Source organism: Pygocentrus nattereri, chromosome 17 (genome assembly GCF_015220715.1).
Source record: "Pygocentrus nattereri isolate fPygNat1 chromosome 17, fPygNat1.pri, whole genome shotgun sequence".
Classification (NCBI taxonomy): Eukaryota; Metazoa; Chordata; class Actinopteri; order Characiformes; family Serrasalmidae; genus Pygocentrus; species Pygocentrus nattereri.
The window spans coordinates 37,349,978-37,367,103 of record NC_051227.1 but is presented as its reverse complement, the minus strand read 5'-3'; the positions used below and the strand labels follow the sequence as shown (position 1 = coordinate 37,367,103).

At 39.8% G+C, this 17,126-nt stretch overlaps 1 protein-coding gene across 2 annotated transcripts in view; it reads left to right on the top strand.

Moving 5' to 3' along the window:
• The window catches only part of arhgap32a (Rho GTPase activating protein 32a), a 33,143-nt gene extending 18,922 nt beyond the window's left edge, over positions 1-14,221 (top strand). For both annotated transcript variants that reach the window (XM_017711067.2, XM_037546734.1), the window contains 17 exons: positions 740-826; positions 1,652-1,789; positions 2,931-3,023; positions 3,881-4,003; positions 4,104-4,181; positions 4,627-4,708; positions 5,083-5,232; positions 5,353-5,455; positions 6,336-6,480; positions 6,614-6,696; positions 6,854-6,961; positions 7,242-7,387; positions 7,506-7,707; positions 9,109-9,248; positions 9,365-9,436; positions 9,526-10,215; positions 10,896-14,221. In XM_017711067.2, coding sequence (XP_017566556.2) covers positions 740-826; positions 1,652-1,789; positions 2,931-3,023; positions 3,881-4,003; positions 4,104-4,181; positions 4,627-4,708; positions 5,083-5,232; positions 5,353-5,455; positions 6,336-6,480; positions 6,614-6,696; positions 6,854-6,961; positions 7,242-7,387; positions 7,506-7,707; positions 9,109-9,248; positions 9,365-9,436; positions 9,526-10,215; positions 10,896-13,213 — 4,758 coding nt within the window. In that variant the 3' untranslated portion in view covers positions 13,214-14,221. The remainder of the gene's footprint in view (positions 1-739; positions 827-1,651; positions 1,790-2,930; positions 3,024-3,880; positions 4,004-4,103; positions 4,182-4,626; positions 4,709-5,082; positions 5,233-5,352; positions 5,456-6,335; positions 6,481-6,613; positions 6,697-6,853; positions 6,962-7,241; positions 7,388-7,505; positions 7,708-9,108; positions 9,249-9,364; positions 9,437-9,525; positions 10,216-10,895) is intronic.
• Positions 14,222-17,126: the final 2,905 nt, after the last annotated feature.

Below are 17,126 nucleotides of genomic sequence, written 5' to 3'. Positions count from 1 at the left end.
TTTGTTGTATTGTTTTTGTTGTTTTGTATAGCAAATTTCATGTTAATGCAGATCTTCAGTCTTGCGACACAGCATAAGGCTGCATGATACCTGTGTAAGCCCTTAATGACAAGTGATATAGACCTACATAAACTTTTCTATTAAACACTTAGTCCAGTAGGCTTCATTCATTGTAATGACAAGATGATGCAGGTGTCCTGCAGCCTTATGAACATTGCCCTACAATAAAATATTACTGATATTGTTTTTGTCAGTGTTTTGTTTATTGATGAAATTTCCCAAGATTGAGAGGCTTCAGAGGATGAGATACACATAAGAAATCTATTTTGGTAAGATTGTATATGAATCCGAAGTAAAAGGAAAAAAACCTCAATCCAGTCATTCACAGGTAATGTCTGTAATCCACAGAAATTTAGGACACAGTGTTTGTAAATGTGTTGGGTGCTTGAGATGATGCTTATATAAACATTTGTGGTTGTATAAGTCTAGACGGCCATGGCACTGTTCCGGGAGGCTCCTTGTGTATTAATTCATAAATATTTAATTCACTCATGCGGGTTTAGCTCCCAGTGTTTTCCTCATTGTCTCTTTTTCTCTGTACCATTTAGAAGAGCTTTAAAAGACCTACCTTCCATGTGAGAGCTGAGACTGCTGACATGACTCTTCCTGTGCTTAGATCCAGCTCCTGGGCTGTCCATCTCCCTCCTTAATCATTCCTCTCTCCTCTGTCTCTCCCTAGCTCTCTCTGGCCAAGGATCAGAATGATCTGACGCGCAGCAGCCCAGACTCAAAGGAGCTTGTGTATCTCGTCCAGATCTGCTGCCAGGTACGGCTGTGCTCGTTAGAGAAAAATCAACACCGATAAGACTCCATGTGGATACATGTGCGAGAGCTCTGTAGGGTTCTAGAGAGGAAAGCACCACTCTGGATCACTGGTTTGTTATGGCAACAGTTCTGAAACCAAGCTTTGCCATTATGGTCGAAGAGGGGAAGTTATAAAAAGAACTCTGTTCAGATCAAAAACGCAAAGCAACCACAATGCCCTTAGTCATTTTTTCCTTCCCTTAGTCTGATTGTGAGTTTAGAAAGAGACAAGATGTTTGGAGTAGAGAGACTTTGCATGGATAAACCGGAGGTTGAAGGAAGAGCTATATATGTAACTATATGAATAGGAAAGGTTTTGTGAATATGAGAAGTATCCCACAATAATAGAAGGTAAGATCTTAAGAACTTCTAAATATATATGCTTTGAGCTCCATTTTCTGGAATGAGGTATATTGAGGCCAAACTGTGTGTAAGAGTGCTGGGGGATTTCAGTCCTATGAGATGTGTGCTGCTCTACTGATAAGGAGTCATCTTTTCTCTACTGGAGCAAATCTTGTTATCTAGCTGTGTGAATTCTCAATGCTGCAGGGCAAAATCCACAACTGGCCAGTTAAGTTTAGACCTAGCATTTTCAACCCACTAGTGTTTTTGTTTGTAGAATGATGCTAACGCCATAAGCCTCTATGAGACTCAGTAAGACTCCACCCAGCCTCCATTCTCCACAGTTTTTCTGAGGTGATTTGAAGGTTATTCTCAGTCAAAAGCTCTTCTGTTCTCCCTACATTGTGCTCTGTTGATGTGATATACCCCAATCTCTGTGCGCCAGGGCCGGAAATGGATTGTAAGAAGGACGTATGAAGACTTTCGTGTCCTTGACAAGCACCTCCATCTCTGTATTTATGACAGAAGGTTCTCTCGGCTCACGGAGCTGCCCCGATTTGACAGCCTGACGGACAATTCAGAGGTAACACCCCCTCATATTTCTCTTTGTCATGAGTTGTAGCTATAAGTTACAGGCTAATAGTACTCCTATGTCTATAGAGAGGATTGTAGACAGATTTTTTTGTTTGTTTCGTGTTGTTCCACAGTTTAAATCACAGTCAGTGGCAAAATAATTTTGATTAATATTTGATTGAAAAAAGAGAGAAACTATTTAAAAATGTACGTTACCTAATAGTAATACTAATTTAAGAAACAGACGCTGATGATGTTTTACAGCAATAGACAAGACATTGACAGATCAAGTTAAAAAGAAATACCAAAGAGGCGTAGAATTGTTTTTTTTTCTATATGGAAGGAAAATGTGGATGCCGTTACTGGCACAGAACATTACAAAAAACCTATAGATAAATACTAAAAATACCAAAAATAAAAATAAATACTAAAAGTACCAAAAATAAATACTAATACAAAAGTTTGGAATAATTTGACATATTAACAATTTTTGTTATTTTATATGTAATACTAATGTCTGTGGTTAGAGTTTAACTATACCGATATTAAACATAATATTTTTATTCAATATTTAAGACTTCTGTGAAAAAAAAGTTACTGAATAAAAAAAGTTATTAAATAAAAAAGTTATTAAATAAGATTCTATTTTTGCCAAGTCATCTGCCTTGAGAGTTGATCCCCACTATAATTAATTCTGGACATTAACTTTGTTTTCATTTAATTCACAGTATTTCTCAGCCTTTTTAGGATCATCTGCAGTAGCTGTGTTGATCATTCTGGACGTATCTGAATTGTCATTGTAACTATTTAAAACCCATGAAGTTGCACAGGATAAGTGTAATGAACTGATTTTATACTTCTGCATAGTTGCTTTTATATTGTTGTGAAAACATTGATTCCAGTTTTTTGAACTGCAGTTCCAGACTTTTATATTATACAAACCCACTTGGCTCTTGAATGAAAAGGACGTGGTAGTAGCTGAGGGAGAGAAAAGCACGCTGACAACATTTCTCTAATGGAAAGAGACTACAGTGTAATGTATTTAAGCTGATTGATACAAATGCTTTGGAGTGTAGTTAGGTCAGCTTTTTAGTGAAATTGAGGAGTGCATTACTTTCTGTGTTCAGCTGTCTCTCCTCTTGCTTCCTCAGCCTCTTTCCCAGATGCTTACTGCCTACCTTTCTCGCCTCTCAGCCATTGCTGACAACAAGATAAACTGTGGGCCCGCATTGACATGGATGGAGGTAGAGTATACAAGAGTGCGCCAGTCGATTCCACTTTTGCTGTGAGCTCTAATAGTCCAGTGAGCTTGAAATTGCTTTTCTAATAAATTAATACACAACATGCTTTTTTATGTACTTGGAATGGTGGGATATGTAGGTGTTTACTTGCAGTTACATTCTGAAAACTGTACAGTTTCGTTCTGTACAGTGTTTACCAGACAGTACAAGCCGGTTCAAACCAACTTTGTGTTTCAAAGCCGAAGCAATTTTCTCACACCCATATTCTCCTGTAACATTAGTCATTTTACAAATACAAGGCGTCTTTGTTCCTGAATCATATTGTATTTCACAGACACAATGGATCTGGTAGGCCGTTGTGTGCTCCAAAACTATTTGGATGTAAAATATATTGGAATTACAGTGCTTCATAGTGCAATTCCTGTTTGACTTTCAGTTGTGGCAAATTGTACTGGTGAGCACTTGATATTTTCTCAAGAAATAGTTGAACTTAACAGAAAATTATATATACTTGTGAGAATGAACACTCGTTGAGTATAATGAGTCAGCATGCTGAGCGCAAACAGTGGTCTGTGATTTGATCTTTTGTAGAAGGCACTGTTTAATGTTTAGTACTAGAAATACCTGTTTTTCATTCACTGTGCATACTCTGAATGTATGGTGTAGCCTTTTGCCATTATATACAACAGAAAGCAGCATACAAAGGCAGTTAACAAAAGATAATGTCCCTCCTTTTTTCTATATTAGCTCATCCTGTTGATTTTAGGGCAGAAGGTGAACTGTTCATTCTTGTTTAATCACATCAGTGGATTTCATTGCTGGCCTCTCTTGCTCTCTTTCTCTGTCTCTCTCTCTCTCAGATTGATAATAAAGGAAACCACCTGCTGGTCCATGATGAATCCTCCATTAATGTTCCAGCGGTTGCTGCTGCTCATGTCATAAAGCGCTACACAGCCCAGGCTGCTGACGAGCTCTCCTTTGAGGTGACCCCCTTTAGCCCAGGTTTTGCACTTTTATTTGATTCTAAATTAATATTTTTTCTTTTAATCAGCCAATGCAATTTGCTGTCTCTTCTGTTTTTAGGTTGGAGACATAGTTTCAGTCATCGATATGCCTCCCAAAGAGGACACTGGCTGGTGGAGGGGTAAACATGGCTTTCAGGTGTGGGCAACATTTTGCATACCAGAAAGATATTGTTTTGTTTGTTTTACTTTTCTGACCGTGGTATTCTTCTTGATGACATCAAAAGAAGGAGTGATAAGTGTTATCTTTAAAAATTCTACCTTAATCCAGAATCAGGCTTAAACATTTTAGTGCTGATTTCATTGCACACTCATTATCCAGGGGAGTGTAGCAAAGTTATCAATCACAGTAATATGAACTGGAGCTCTGTGACCTTTCTAGCACTCAGAGGTGCTAAACTGTATGAGAGAATAGTTGGTTCTTCTAACCAAAAATAAATGCTTCTGTGTGCGAATGATATTCCTTTGTGAGTAGAAGCAAAAAGTGCTTTTGTGTTTTCTGTAGTTCAGATATGAAAAGTATTTTTGTATATATGTCAATTATATCTGAAGCTGTTCTCCCAACTGTTGTTGCTTCTGTGCAGGTGGGATTTTTCCCTTGTGAATGTGTGGAACTAATCAGTGAAAAAGTCCCTCCACATGTGACCAGTTCACTGCCCAAACCAGGTATGTTCTACAGGGTTAATCAGTTGAATGAAAGAACTGCAGATGGAGTTCACTGAAAATAATCAGACGATATGAATGAAACCAAGGATTTAGAAGCATTTAAGCTTATTTGTATTTTAAATTGCTGTGGGAAAATGGAGTCCCCTAGGACTCACTCATTTTGTGTATAGCACTACAGCTTTGAAAATACAAGCGCCATCAGTCATTCTACTCCCTGCTTTGCTTGTTATATTAAAGAAGCTTTGGGCCATTTATTATTGCAGCATCTTTTTAAAATGCTCAGAGTTTCACATAGTATCATTTAAAATACATTTGGTCAGCACAGACACATGTTACTCAAACTAGTTTAAGGTTTCAGTATTGGTGTCCATCAGTGTCTAAGAAGCATGGGAAGCTGATCACATTCCTGCGGACTTTCATGAAGTCACGACCCACCAAGCAGAAGCTGAAGCAGCGAGGGATCTTGAGGGAGAGAGTGTTTGGCTGCGACCTGGGAGAACACCTCCTCAATTCAGGCCATGATGGTGAGCAGAAATCAAAAGCATTAGAACGCTGATGCAAGATACAACAGCCATGTGTTATACATCATATATATATATATATACATAAACATATACGTATATGTTTGTATTTTTATCATCCAGTTCCTCAAGTCATCAAGAGCTGCGCTGAGTTCATTGAAAAGCATGGGGTTGTTGATGGAATTTACCGCTTGTCTGGGATTGCCTCCAATATTCAGAAACTGCGGTAAGAAATAAAAAATGAATGCAATAAATCAGTGTCTCTTAATCCCTTAATAATTGCCTGATGAATTAAATCAGATCAGATGGACAAAATACAAGTAACAAACATAGACTGGTGCTAAGAGCCACTGCAATAAATAGCGAATCAACTGTTCTATTACCACACTGTGTGGAAGACCATCATTCATTTATGTAATTTCCAGTTTAAAGGACATTAATAATATCTAACAGAAACCTCAACATCTAAACAAAATATTTTTTTTAATGTGTCTACTCTTCGCCTTCATTGCAGCTTCTGTTCTTTTCTAGAGACTTGCTTTCACTTTTTCAAAGACATCTGCAGGGATATTTTTCATACGCGTCCAGAGTTTAGTCTTAGAAGTTTCTCATGATCCAGGTAATCCCAAAGACATTAAGTGATGTGGTCTGCACTCTCAGGTGGTCAGCTTCTTTGGTTTTCTTTTTCTCTGTAAGGGATTCTTAGCACCTACACAAGCTTTCAGACCCACAGCATTGAGTTGTCTTCTCACAGTGGAAGGATGGAAAGATTTATCTTTGGATTTTTTTCAGGACTGAAGCAAGAGTGCAGCTTGATTTTCTCCTCTCTCTTAAAGATGAGCGCTTTAAGTGTTGTTTTTGATGGTGACGGTTCTGGTGGTCTAGCAGGACTGGCATGGTTGTTAAGAGCCCCATCTTGTAATAATGTTTTGAACTCCAGTTTTGGAAAGTCACCTCAGAAATATCTTCTGTAAAAAAAAAATAAGAATTTGTGAATAATGTCTGTTTTGATTGGAAATTAAATAAATGTAGGATCGTCTCTAACTTGATCACAGTATTGAATATAAATTAATAAATGCATATGCATCTTCTCCTGTTTTCCGTAGGCATGAGTTTGACTCCGAGCACATTCCAGACCTCACTAAGGATGCATATATCCAGGACATCCACTCTGTAGGCTCCCTGTGCAAGCTCTATTTCCGTGAGCTTCCCAACCCCCTTCTCACCTACCAGCTCTATGACAAATTCTCAGTAAGCACAAAGGCATTAGGGATTTAACACACTAATCTTTCAAGTCTAATATATCCTGGCTAAAGTACATTATAATCACAGGTTGTGTAGTCGAATATATAAATATATTTTTTGTGCATGTGTCTGTTCATAGGATGCCGTATCAGCAGCCACAGATGATGAGAGACTGGTCAAAATTCATGATGTTATCCAGCAGTTGCCTCCTCCGCACTACAGGTTTGTTTGGTGCACAGCACACTCTAGTGACCAGACTGAGAATAGCATTCTATTGTGTATTTTCACCTTATATACATCTACCAAATAAATCTCAAAATAGACCTATAGATGATTATATGTTTGTTTAAAATGAGATCTCTTGTTTTCCATTTTTCAGAACTCTTGAGTTCCTTATGAGGCACTTGTCCCGCATGGCGACCTTTAGCTATGTTACCAACATGCATTGCAAAAACTTGGCAATTGTCTGGGCTCCCAATCTTCTCAGGTGATTTGAGTTGTGTGAATAAGCAGATTTGTATATAGAGATTTGTATGTAAAGCAAGTCTGTCAGGAATTGCTGCAGCTTGCAAACCATTTTGGTACAGTAACAATGAACGCTGTGTCCACTAAATCTCTACAGTAGCGATTTGTAATTATTTTTCCCATGTTTTTTGTTAATAATTGCACTGAGGTAGTTGGTACTGAAGTGCTGTTTTCTGTAGCCAAAGGGAAACATTAAACATGGAGAATATGTTCACTTTCCTATTTGTATCTGTGTGTTGCAGGTCCAAGCAAATTGAGTCGGCCTGCTTCAGTGGCACGTCTGCGTTCATGGAGGTTCGCATACAGTCAGTCGTGGTAGAATTCATCCTGAATCATGTTGATGTGCTCTTCAGCCCCAGACTGAGCACTCTGATCCGTGAGAGCACAGGTACCTAGACCAAACAAAAAACAAACCTTTGTTTCACTCCACTACTGGCTGCTCACTTGCCTAGATTGATTTTTCAATGAAGACCTTAAATTGACACATTTTAATAATGTGTTTGCAGGCCACAGCACTTTGTCCCGGCCAAAATCGCTGCTGGTGTGCTCGCCATCCACTAAGCTGCTCTCTCTGGAGGAGGCGCAGGCTCGGACTCAGGCTCAGCTCGTCTCTCCTGTGTCCCCCGACAGCAAGTACATTGAAGTAGGCGAGGGTCCAGCCGCCCTACAGGGAAAGTTCCACACCATCATAGAGTTCCCTATGGAGAGGTGTGTCCATTTGCGTGTACTAAACCACTGCATAAATGTATAGGGTTTTTACATGTTGAATAAGACATTATCTTCATTAAGGAAGTGTGGGTTGTTTCTTGCTTTGAGAGGAGCTTTTGTTTCTTGGAACAGTGTTATAGGCTTCCATTCAAAAGTTTGGAATCTTGTTATATTAATAATTTTTGTTCTTATGTAACTTTGAAGGTACACTTGACATTAGAATGTTTTTTTAATGTTTTTACTTATTTTGAAGTTTTACTTATATAATATTTTTGGTTATCATACAGTGAAGTCCAGAGGTCTCTCTCTCTCTCTCTCTCTCTCTCTCTCTCTGTCTATATATATATATATATATATATATATATATATATATATATATATATATATATATATATATATATATATTTCCTCCCATTAAAACAACAACAGAAAGATTTAGAATTTTGAAAAAAAAAATGAAAAATTGCGACATCACTCATGTTAAGGCCCAAAAAGGTCTTATCCCTTCCATTTAAGCAGGTGTTCTGCTGGCTCATCAGAGCCTCTACACAAACTTTTGTAGTTCATGCCAGCTTGAGTGTACACAGTCAAATCAAATCAAATTTATTTGTATAGCGCTGTTTACAATGGATGTTGTCACAAAGCAGCTTTACAGAATTTCGGAAAAGACAAAGTTTCAGCAGGACTGTAAGAATGTACAGAAACCCCCCGGGTGGGCAAGCCAGGGGCAACAGTGGAACTGAGGAAAAACCTTGGGAGGAACCAGGCTCACCAGGGGGCACCCACAGTCATTAAAGCAAAAAGTACACATAGAAGAAATACCAAGAAATTCAGGAAATTATGTAATATTATAATATTATGTGCTATTTTACATTCTACTTCTTACTCAAGTTGGTATGCCAATAATAGAATTTGTAACAAAAAACAAATATATTAAATTAGAAAATAAAATAAAATAGAAGCATTCTTACTACTGGATTTTGGATCCCACTGTACAGTAAATTACTGTATATTGTAAATTATATACAGTAATAATCTATTTGCAATATTTTTTTCATTATTACATACCTTATTTATCTATCTAAAACACACATTATCTTCAACTATTCTGAAGTCTAAGGTTTTATGTCCATTAAACAGTTTGAGTCTTCCAACATTGGAGTCTGATACTGATGGTCTTTGAAGCTCATCTTTTTTTCATAAATGTGAAACTAATTAGGCTTAGTTTTGATTAAGACTAGGCTGCAGTGATTATATGGTCAAATTGTTGTGTATTGAGGATTTTTTTTTTTCTTAACTAAGCAACTGCCGTCTCTGTGCGAATTTTGTTCCATAAATGTCTACAGAGTACAAACCTTGTGTATTGTACTTGTTGTGTGATAATACTGTATGTGCCCATAGAAAGAAGGCCAAGGTGAAGAAATCTCCTGTGGCAAGCTGGCGTTCATTTTTCAATATGGGAAAATCGTCCACCACAGCTAAGCGCAAACTGCACCGCCATCCCAGTGAGCCCAACGAGATAAAGACCATGGCCCTCCCAGGTTAACACTTTTGCCTGTGCATTGCACAGATTGTTTACAATATTTCAAGTGTATAGTAAGTGTAATGCACTGAAAGATTAAAAATGTTTAGATGGAGGTATGACTGACTTTTTCAGGTGGTAGAGGAGACACTGGAACATTGCGATCAGCAAAAAGTGAAGAATCTCTCTCTTCACATAACTTTGATGGTAAAGTCAGATATAATTTTTTCAGTGTTCATTTTTATGATCAGTGTTTTTTGCTTCCCCATGTCAAGTGAACTTCTTTTCTTTTTCAGGCGGATCAGGTGTCTATCGACCACGCAGACCTCGGTCCACTAGTGATGCCCTGTCCAGCTCCTTCAATGAAGAGCTATTGAACAGCAAAATCCACAGAGACTTCCAGTCTGGCCAAAAAGACAGCAGAAAGGACCCAGCCGTATCCACCTCTTGTGTGCCTGCTCTCATATCACCCCCTCACTCTGCTGACGCTGTTCTTGGCATGGCCTCTCTAGACTTTGACCCCATGTCCTTTCAGTGCAGTGCACCTCCAGCTGTACAGTCCACTGTATCTGATGGAAGAAAGAGGGACAGCAGAAGGAAGAATGGAGGTAGCTCCAGTGAGTCAGAACCTTTGAACAAAGTCACCAGTCCTATATTTGCATCTGACGTCATCCCAAAGGCCATGGAGGATGCAAATCACAGACAGTCAGCTTCAGGGAAATTTGTACCAGCGATTAAAGCTAAAGTAGAACTTGAGTCTTCTGAGAGCGTTCCAGAGGGCCTGATCCAGAACTCAGAGGAAGCTTTGGAGACGAAAGGTCTGTCTTTGCCCCCCACTCAGGGGATCTCACCTCTGATCAAGTCCAGTGAGTCAGCAAGAAGTGAAGAGGGTCAACATAAGCTCTCATCCTTATGTCAGGCAACGAGTGAAACCCTAGATGAAACTCACAGTGAACAAGCTCAGCCAGTGAAGCAAGCAGAATCAGGTCAGTTCAAAGGCCTTTACCTTAAAACTAGGGGTGGGAAGAAGAAATTGAGACATTATACAATCATGTTATTTTGGGTTTAATATTGGTGCATGGCTCAGGTGTTGATGTTTTGTTATTAATAATCTATATTAAGCTTGTTGTTAGCTTAAAGTAACAAAATGCATTTCCATCTTAATCCACAAGATGGTACTAGTGAGGCCAAGGTTTCAGTCTTCAGTTATTATGTGGAAGAATGGAGTTCGATCATACCATTCAGACAGTAATCAGAACTACTATAATCTTTCAAAAAGACAAATAAGGCAAGACTTCTAACTTTGCCTTAAAACTATGGGTGGGAGAAGAAGCTTAACAGGCAGCAGGTTGGGTTTGGGGATGAGGAGGGTATTGCAGTTCCATCTTCCAGAACTGTGACACCAGACTGTGGATGCTTGTCTTGTGGTTTTAATCTTGGTTTCAGAAATCATTACACCCCTATTTAATATGCAGAGATAAAGGCCGTTTTAAATGTTGCTTTGTCTACTTTATAGTTCTGTTACTTTATAGTTCTGTAGCTTCAATAAAATATTGAAATGAGCCCACTTTGTTTATACAGGATGATCACCTTCTTGTTTTCATTTATGTATAGTTTTGCTGTTTCATAGTTCATATGTTTCTTACTTTCCTTTTCCAATGTTTAGGTGCAGTGACATTTGACTGCACTCCAGGTCTGGTGAGGTCTGTGTCTCTCATAACCCCCCAACCTGCAGTGAAGAGTGCTGCCCGTATATTGGCCCTAGCCTTGGCTGAGTCTGCCCAGCAGGCCACCCAACTGAGGAAGCGAGGGAGTTCTGAACCACCTACTCCTCTCTCTCCAGTTCATCTCCAGGATCCACTCTCTATGTTACAGTGGGCCCCACCATCTTCTCTACAACCTCAGACATCTTCTGCTAATAGAGAAGATCGCTGTGTCAACTGCAAACCCTTTGCAGGTCCTTCAAGCACTATTTCCACTGGGAGCCGCACAGAGGCAGGGAGCCTGCAGAGCACCTGCGCCTGTCATGGCAGTGAGAGTGGACTTAGCTACTCTGATGGAGGTGATGTATCTTCTGCAAGTCATGGGACCAATGTGCTCCCCAAGAACTTATCTGTTGTTAAAGGTCTAGACACACAGCAAGCCCCCGAGAGCCATACGGCCATGAGAGAGAACGTCCGGCATGTTGGAGTTGGTACAGAAGGTAGTGGCCTGGGCCAAAGCTCTGACATGGACTCCTACAAGAGTCTGAAGCCCTCTGTCTCTCAGACAGAGAGCTCTTTGCACTGCGCAACTGAGGATCAGTCAGCTACAACTACTCTTCTTAGCAAGCAGGTTGCCAACGCGTCCAACTTCCGTGCCATATTAGCTGAAGCTTCCATGCCAGCTTCCGTGCATGAGGTTCTTCCGCATGCTCCAGTGTCACCTCAGAATTACCAGTACAGCCCCAAAGAGGAGAATATTCTGAGGTCTTCAGGACACATGTTCCCCCTGCACTGGTCAAGTCCAGTGGGGCAGAACACTTCATATATTCAGCCTGATTATGTGCAGCACCAGGCTAAGATTCCTTCCAAGGACCACTACAACACCCTGGCACCGAGGTCACTCCACCAGTCCATTAAATACAAAGGTCAACAGAGGGATGAGTACTCCCCAAGTCGTTTCTACAGACATGGTGGACCAAGATACCCACCAATGGATGGTGCCTCTGTGTACCCCACCATTCGTAGGGTGCGTTCCATGCATGCCCCACCTGAGGACAAATTTTTCTTCTACCAGCATCCCACCTGCCAGAACAATCTTTACCAAATACCGGTTCCCTCAGATATTCACCATGTGCGGCCTTACTTTGAGGACGGCAAAGTTCAGTATAGGTACAGCCCCTATTCAGAGGCTCGATATAACAATGTGGATCAATACAGAGTAGACAGTCACGGATACAGCCACTCCTACACCCTCCGCAGGCTGCCCCCTCATCCTGGCAGGGTGATGAGTAGTATTGAAAACTATCACAATCCACGCCTCAACCCGCCCTTCAGCAGAGAAGCTAGTTTCATAAAACAAGAGGTTGGCACTAGAGGGAAAAACACTGCTCTGTACGAAACTTTGGATTCTGGTATGTCTGACCAACATTTCAGTCAGTCCAATAGACAAGGAAATATTGGGAAAAGGCACCTGCCAGAACCTGCTGTGCACCAGCCCCATCTTCAGAAAGGAACACGGAGGTGTCAAGAAACAGTGCACATGAGAAGCAAATCCGATTCAGGTAAAGATCTGCTGATTTCTACCGAAGGTGCTGACGGGAAATACAGGGTTACCATGGTGTCCCATTACTCCCCTGAGCATCCACTTTCTGAGCCTGACATATCCCTCCCCGTCCGTTTGGAGAGGCAGGGGAGTAGGCCTGGTGCCAAAGCAGCACTAATGCTAAAGCAGAGCCGCTCCATGATGAACTACCCACAGCACGTTCTGGAGGCCCAGCCACTGCCACGGAACCTGACTCTGCATAAGGAATACAGCTGCCCAGATTTTAAACACACCGATTCTTCTGAGAGTAGCAGTGCACGATTTCACAACCAGGACAAGCCCATGTATAAGACCCTCAGAAGTTATCCTAAAGAGGACTACCAGTATGTTTGGGTTAAGGGCCATGATCTGCAGAGGTCGGAGAGATCGCAGAGTGTGAAAAGTCGCCAGCCACCTGGCCGTGCCAAAATGACTCTGGACCGAGATCACAGACTGTCGTATCCCATCCAGAACAGGGCGAGGACTCGTAGCATGTTTGTGCCGTCTCGTTCTGATTACATCGATGGCTACGTGTCTGTGCAGGCAAAAGTACCCAAGCCCAGTCGAATGGGGACTGGCATTTTTCCTAACTATGGCTGCATGCCCCCTCATAGTAACAGATTATACTCCACAGCTGTGGGCCAAGGAGGCTTTCTCCACTCTGAGCTTAGGCCTGAGACAGAGATATATGCTGAATGAACTAATATATTATGCTAATGGAACTTTCAAATCTTGGATGAAGTGTAAAAACAGCCTCTGCTGGCCAGTGGTCTTTTATTGTCCAGAATTATTCTATAAAAGACAAAGACGTATTAAATGTGTATCAGTATGGTATGAAAGTTCACTTTGGGGTTCATATTAAATCACTAAATGACACTAGACCTCACGGAGCATGGAGCCACTATGTTAAAAGATTCAATATGACATCAAAGGTTCGGTTTGAGCACTTTCACAAGATTTTCATTAAGACAAAAATCAGTTTTGTGTTCAGTGAAAACCTTTAACTCCTACTGATCTCATAGTTTAAACCAGGAATGAAGCCCTCACATCTTACGGGTTGACTAGGCTGCATATAACACTTTACGTTGTTCCTCATCTCAGATGTCCAGTAACATGAAAGGTGGTTCATGGTGAAGGGTAATTTTAATATAAAATTTCTACATAATTAAATTTCTGCATAATTAAAAGGCTAACATAATATAAAATGCTCCGTTGTAGAGACGTTTACCACAAAATGTTTACAGTGGTGGTGATGGGATCCAGTCTGAAGAGTTCAGTGCCACTAAAAGCTACCTGACAAAGTTAGTACTAACTCTGATATCTGTGATAATGTTTACAGTAGTATTAAGATGAGGTTTTGGCCTGAAAGGTATTTTAAAATAAATAAATAAACAGTAATGGCAAAAAGGTGTGTGTGCGTGCACATATATATGCGCAGGGTGTCATCAGGTAAAACCCCCCAAAATTTTTTTTTTGTATTTTTATTTAATCTCCCACTATTTTACCCTTTATCAACATAGCATAAAAACTCAGAAGACAGGTGTGTTGTCATTTAGGATAGTAAATAAAATGAATATATTTATGTTGTAATCGTTGGGACATTGGTTTCCGTTGCCACCACTGTAGTTAAAAAAAAAAAAAAAGTCTGCAGTGCACCATTTCTGAATCTTAGTTGAGTTATGCAAACAATTTGAAAAATCAGTGGAATTCCCCCTTAAAACTGACACGGCTATTGGTTCCTGTTAAGATATTTTGACACCGAAGTTCACAAGTCTTTACAAAATAGTAAGACCTGACCATGCCCTCACATAGGTTTGACCAAATATCGCAACATAAATTCATGCCTGTGGTAACTGGACACTGAACAATAACTAACCACCTGTTAGGTCTTTATCCGAAGCATGTACAACATTTTGATTTCATTGAGTTCCTTTCACTTTTTACTAGAAATTGCACAATATCACATTTTCTTTTCCAATACCAGTATTGACACATTGAGCATCCACCAATATCGATCTGCTGTATTTTCTTGAAAACCTACTAAACTTTTAGAACGAGCTCATTTAAATTGCAGCACTTAACATGATCATCTAACAGGAGGCTATAATGCCCACACTACTCAAACGCTCTACTACCCCACAGGAAGAAACGCACAGCTACGGTCATCACGTCACGTAGTGTGAGGGAGAGATATTTCAGAGTAGATCTGTTACAAGATTTGATCTGATTCTTTTTCATTTAGCAAACCATCCAGCATTTTCTGCTGACACTCATCGACACTGATTTGCCATCTCTAGTTTTAACGCAATTAGAAGTAAGTCTGCAGTGTAAAAACAATCAAAAAGTGCCAGACAGTCAACTCAACTTTCACTATTACATGCTTAATGCTCAAGTAGTTCCTTATGTGTTCTTATGCTGTGGCTCCAAAATCTATGAGTAGTGTTGAAAACTGGTGGTTTAACATGCAATAAATCATCTGCTGTTTTTATTTTTATTTTTATCCCCCCCCGTATGCATTGCATACCCTCATGCTTGTCTGTAGCTTAAATCTTTGGGTGGGCTTCCAGAAATCACACGCACTTTTGGGTAAAGAGGGTGCAGATGTTTTAGTTGCTCCTTTGGCTGCATTTCTAGTTTGGGTGGTTTGTTTTGGGGTTACGTTGTTTGGATAAAAATATTTTAAATATATAAAATCATATATTTTAAATATATAAAATGCCCAGTCATGGTCAGTTGTGCTGGCTTTTTATTTTGATGACATTTCTCACGCTCATCGAGGCACCTCTGCGTTATGTTTACGTGCTTCTGTGTTTATTTGACGCTGTGAACGTGCATCACAGTTAGAGTTGTCAAATGAAATGAACTAAGTAAAGCTTTAAAATAGAACAGCTGTTGCAGTTGGAGCAGAGGTCGCGGTTTCCCCTGTAATATTGTATGGTATGAGCCTCTTGTGGTGTTGAATATCTTTTTCCTGCCATTTTTGCTTATCTGTAGTTTATGGATAGGCAAGCACTTTATGGTTAGGCCTAGTGTGCGTTATGTAACAAAAAAGGCACTTTCAAGAAAACAGACTTCGTTATTTTTGTCACCTTGGTATGAAATGCGGAAATGAGGACGAGTGACCCTAAAATGTTTAAAACAAACAAACGGTCAAGTGAGGCTGAATCGACCATTAAATGGTTACAAATGGAAATCTGTAAATTCATATAATCATTCAGATGAAACTCTTGCTGTGTTGTTGAATGTGTACTGTTCTTTATTCTGAGATTATTTTTATGTTGTCTACTCCTTTTTATGTTGTACTGTTGCTTTCATTAAAGTGATCTATTCAAAATAACAAAAACTGCTATCCTTGTTAGCCGTAATGCTACTTTTCTTTAAAGGTGTGCACGTGAACATTCATTTGATCTCTTAGGAGTTTTTTTTTTATCTAATTTTTTAATTTATCTAATTTTTTTAAAGTCTTGTTGTAGTTGACTAGATCATAATGTGAAGCAGTCGGTGCAGCACACAGCAGACTCTTCAGTGTAAACCAGCTGGTAGTCATCCAACAAACAGCTTCTGTCTGCAGGCTCCTTAATGGTAATTTGGCCTTTGGAATGGAAAACAACTACATATTTTTAATGAATGCAATCAAATTAAATTTTCTGGGTATCTTTAAGACTAGAAGGCTGTTAGCAGCTCTGTGTTGAGCTGCTGGGGAGCAATGAGGGTTTAGAGGGGGGGGCCTCCTGCTCTGAAAACAATACATAAATTAAGTTTTTCCAGCAAGTGCATTTTATGGCTACGATGAAAAAAGGTTAAAGTCAGCAGGGATCAGAAATCATAGTGAGTGTTTTTGCTCGGTGGTGAAACATAATAATATTAACTTAATGACATTTTTCCCCTGCCAGCTGGTGCACAGTGTCGTAGCCAAAGTGATCCACTGCGTTGTACTATATATGATCAGCCACATGAACTAACAAGATAAAAAGGTGAATTTTGATTTTAGCTTGACTTTAAATAAACCCTGCATTAAGTACTTATTTGCTTTACGAATGGATGCAGTGACGTTTGTGACACAGCTGTTTATGTTGCTGGTGCTCATGTCTCTTCTTCTCAGAGAGTACTAGATCATATTGAGCTGACCCTCAAAACTATTTTTGGAGATTTACATTGTAATATTGTAAAATCATAAGGACAGAAATCGCCCAGAGACGTTTTTAAATGAAACTGTGATTTTATCAGTAAACTGTAGAGGGCGCCACAGCACTGGAGAACGATGATGGACTTCCATATGGAAATGAATCAGTGTTCCTCGCTTGTTTGTTTGTTTATTTATTTATTTATTTGGCTGCAGGTTATTTTTAAGGGGTGGGATTTCTATTCAGTGTTTTTGTGTCTGTAGTCTAGAATTGGAAGTGTGCTGTTGAGTTTTATTCCAGGACTGGTTTGTGTTGAAATAATCCTCTTAAACTGTTACAGTAAGATGAGACACCAGGACTGGGAGAGTTTCGGCAGAATGATTTCTGATGAAAATCTGACAGTCCGTTCGTTTTCCCTTCTGCTGCATCTGAAGGTGGAAGTCTGGTGATGGTTCCAGGCTGGAGTTGAGGAGCTGCAGGCTGCTGGT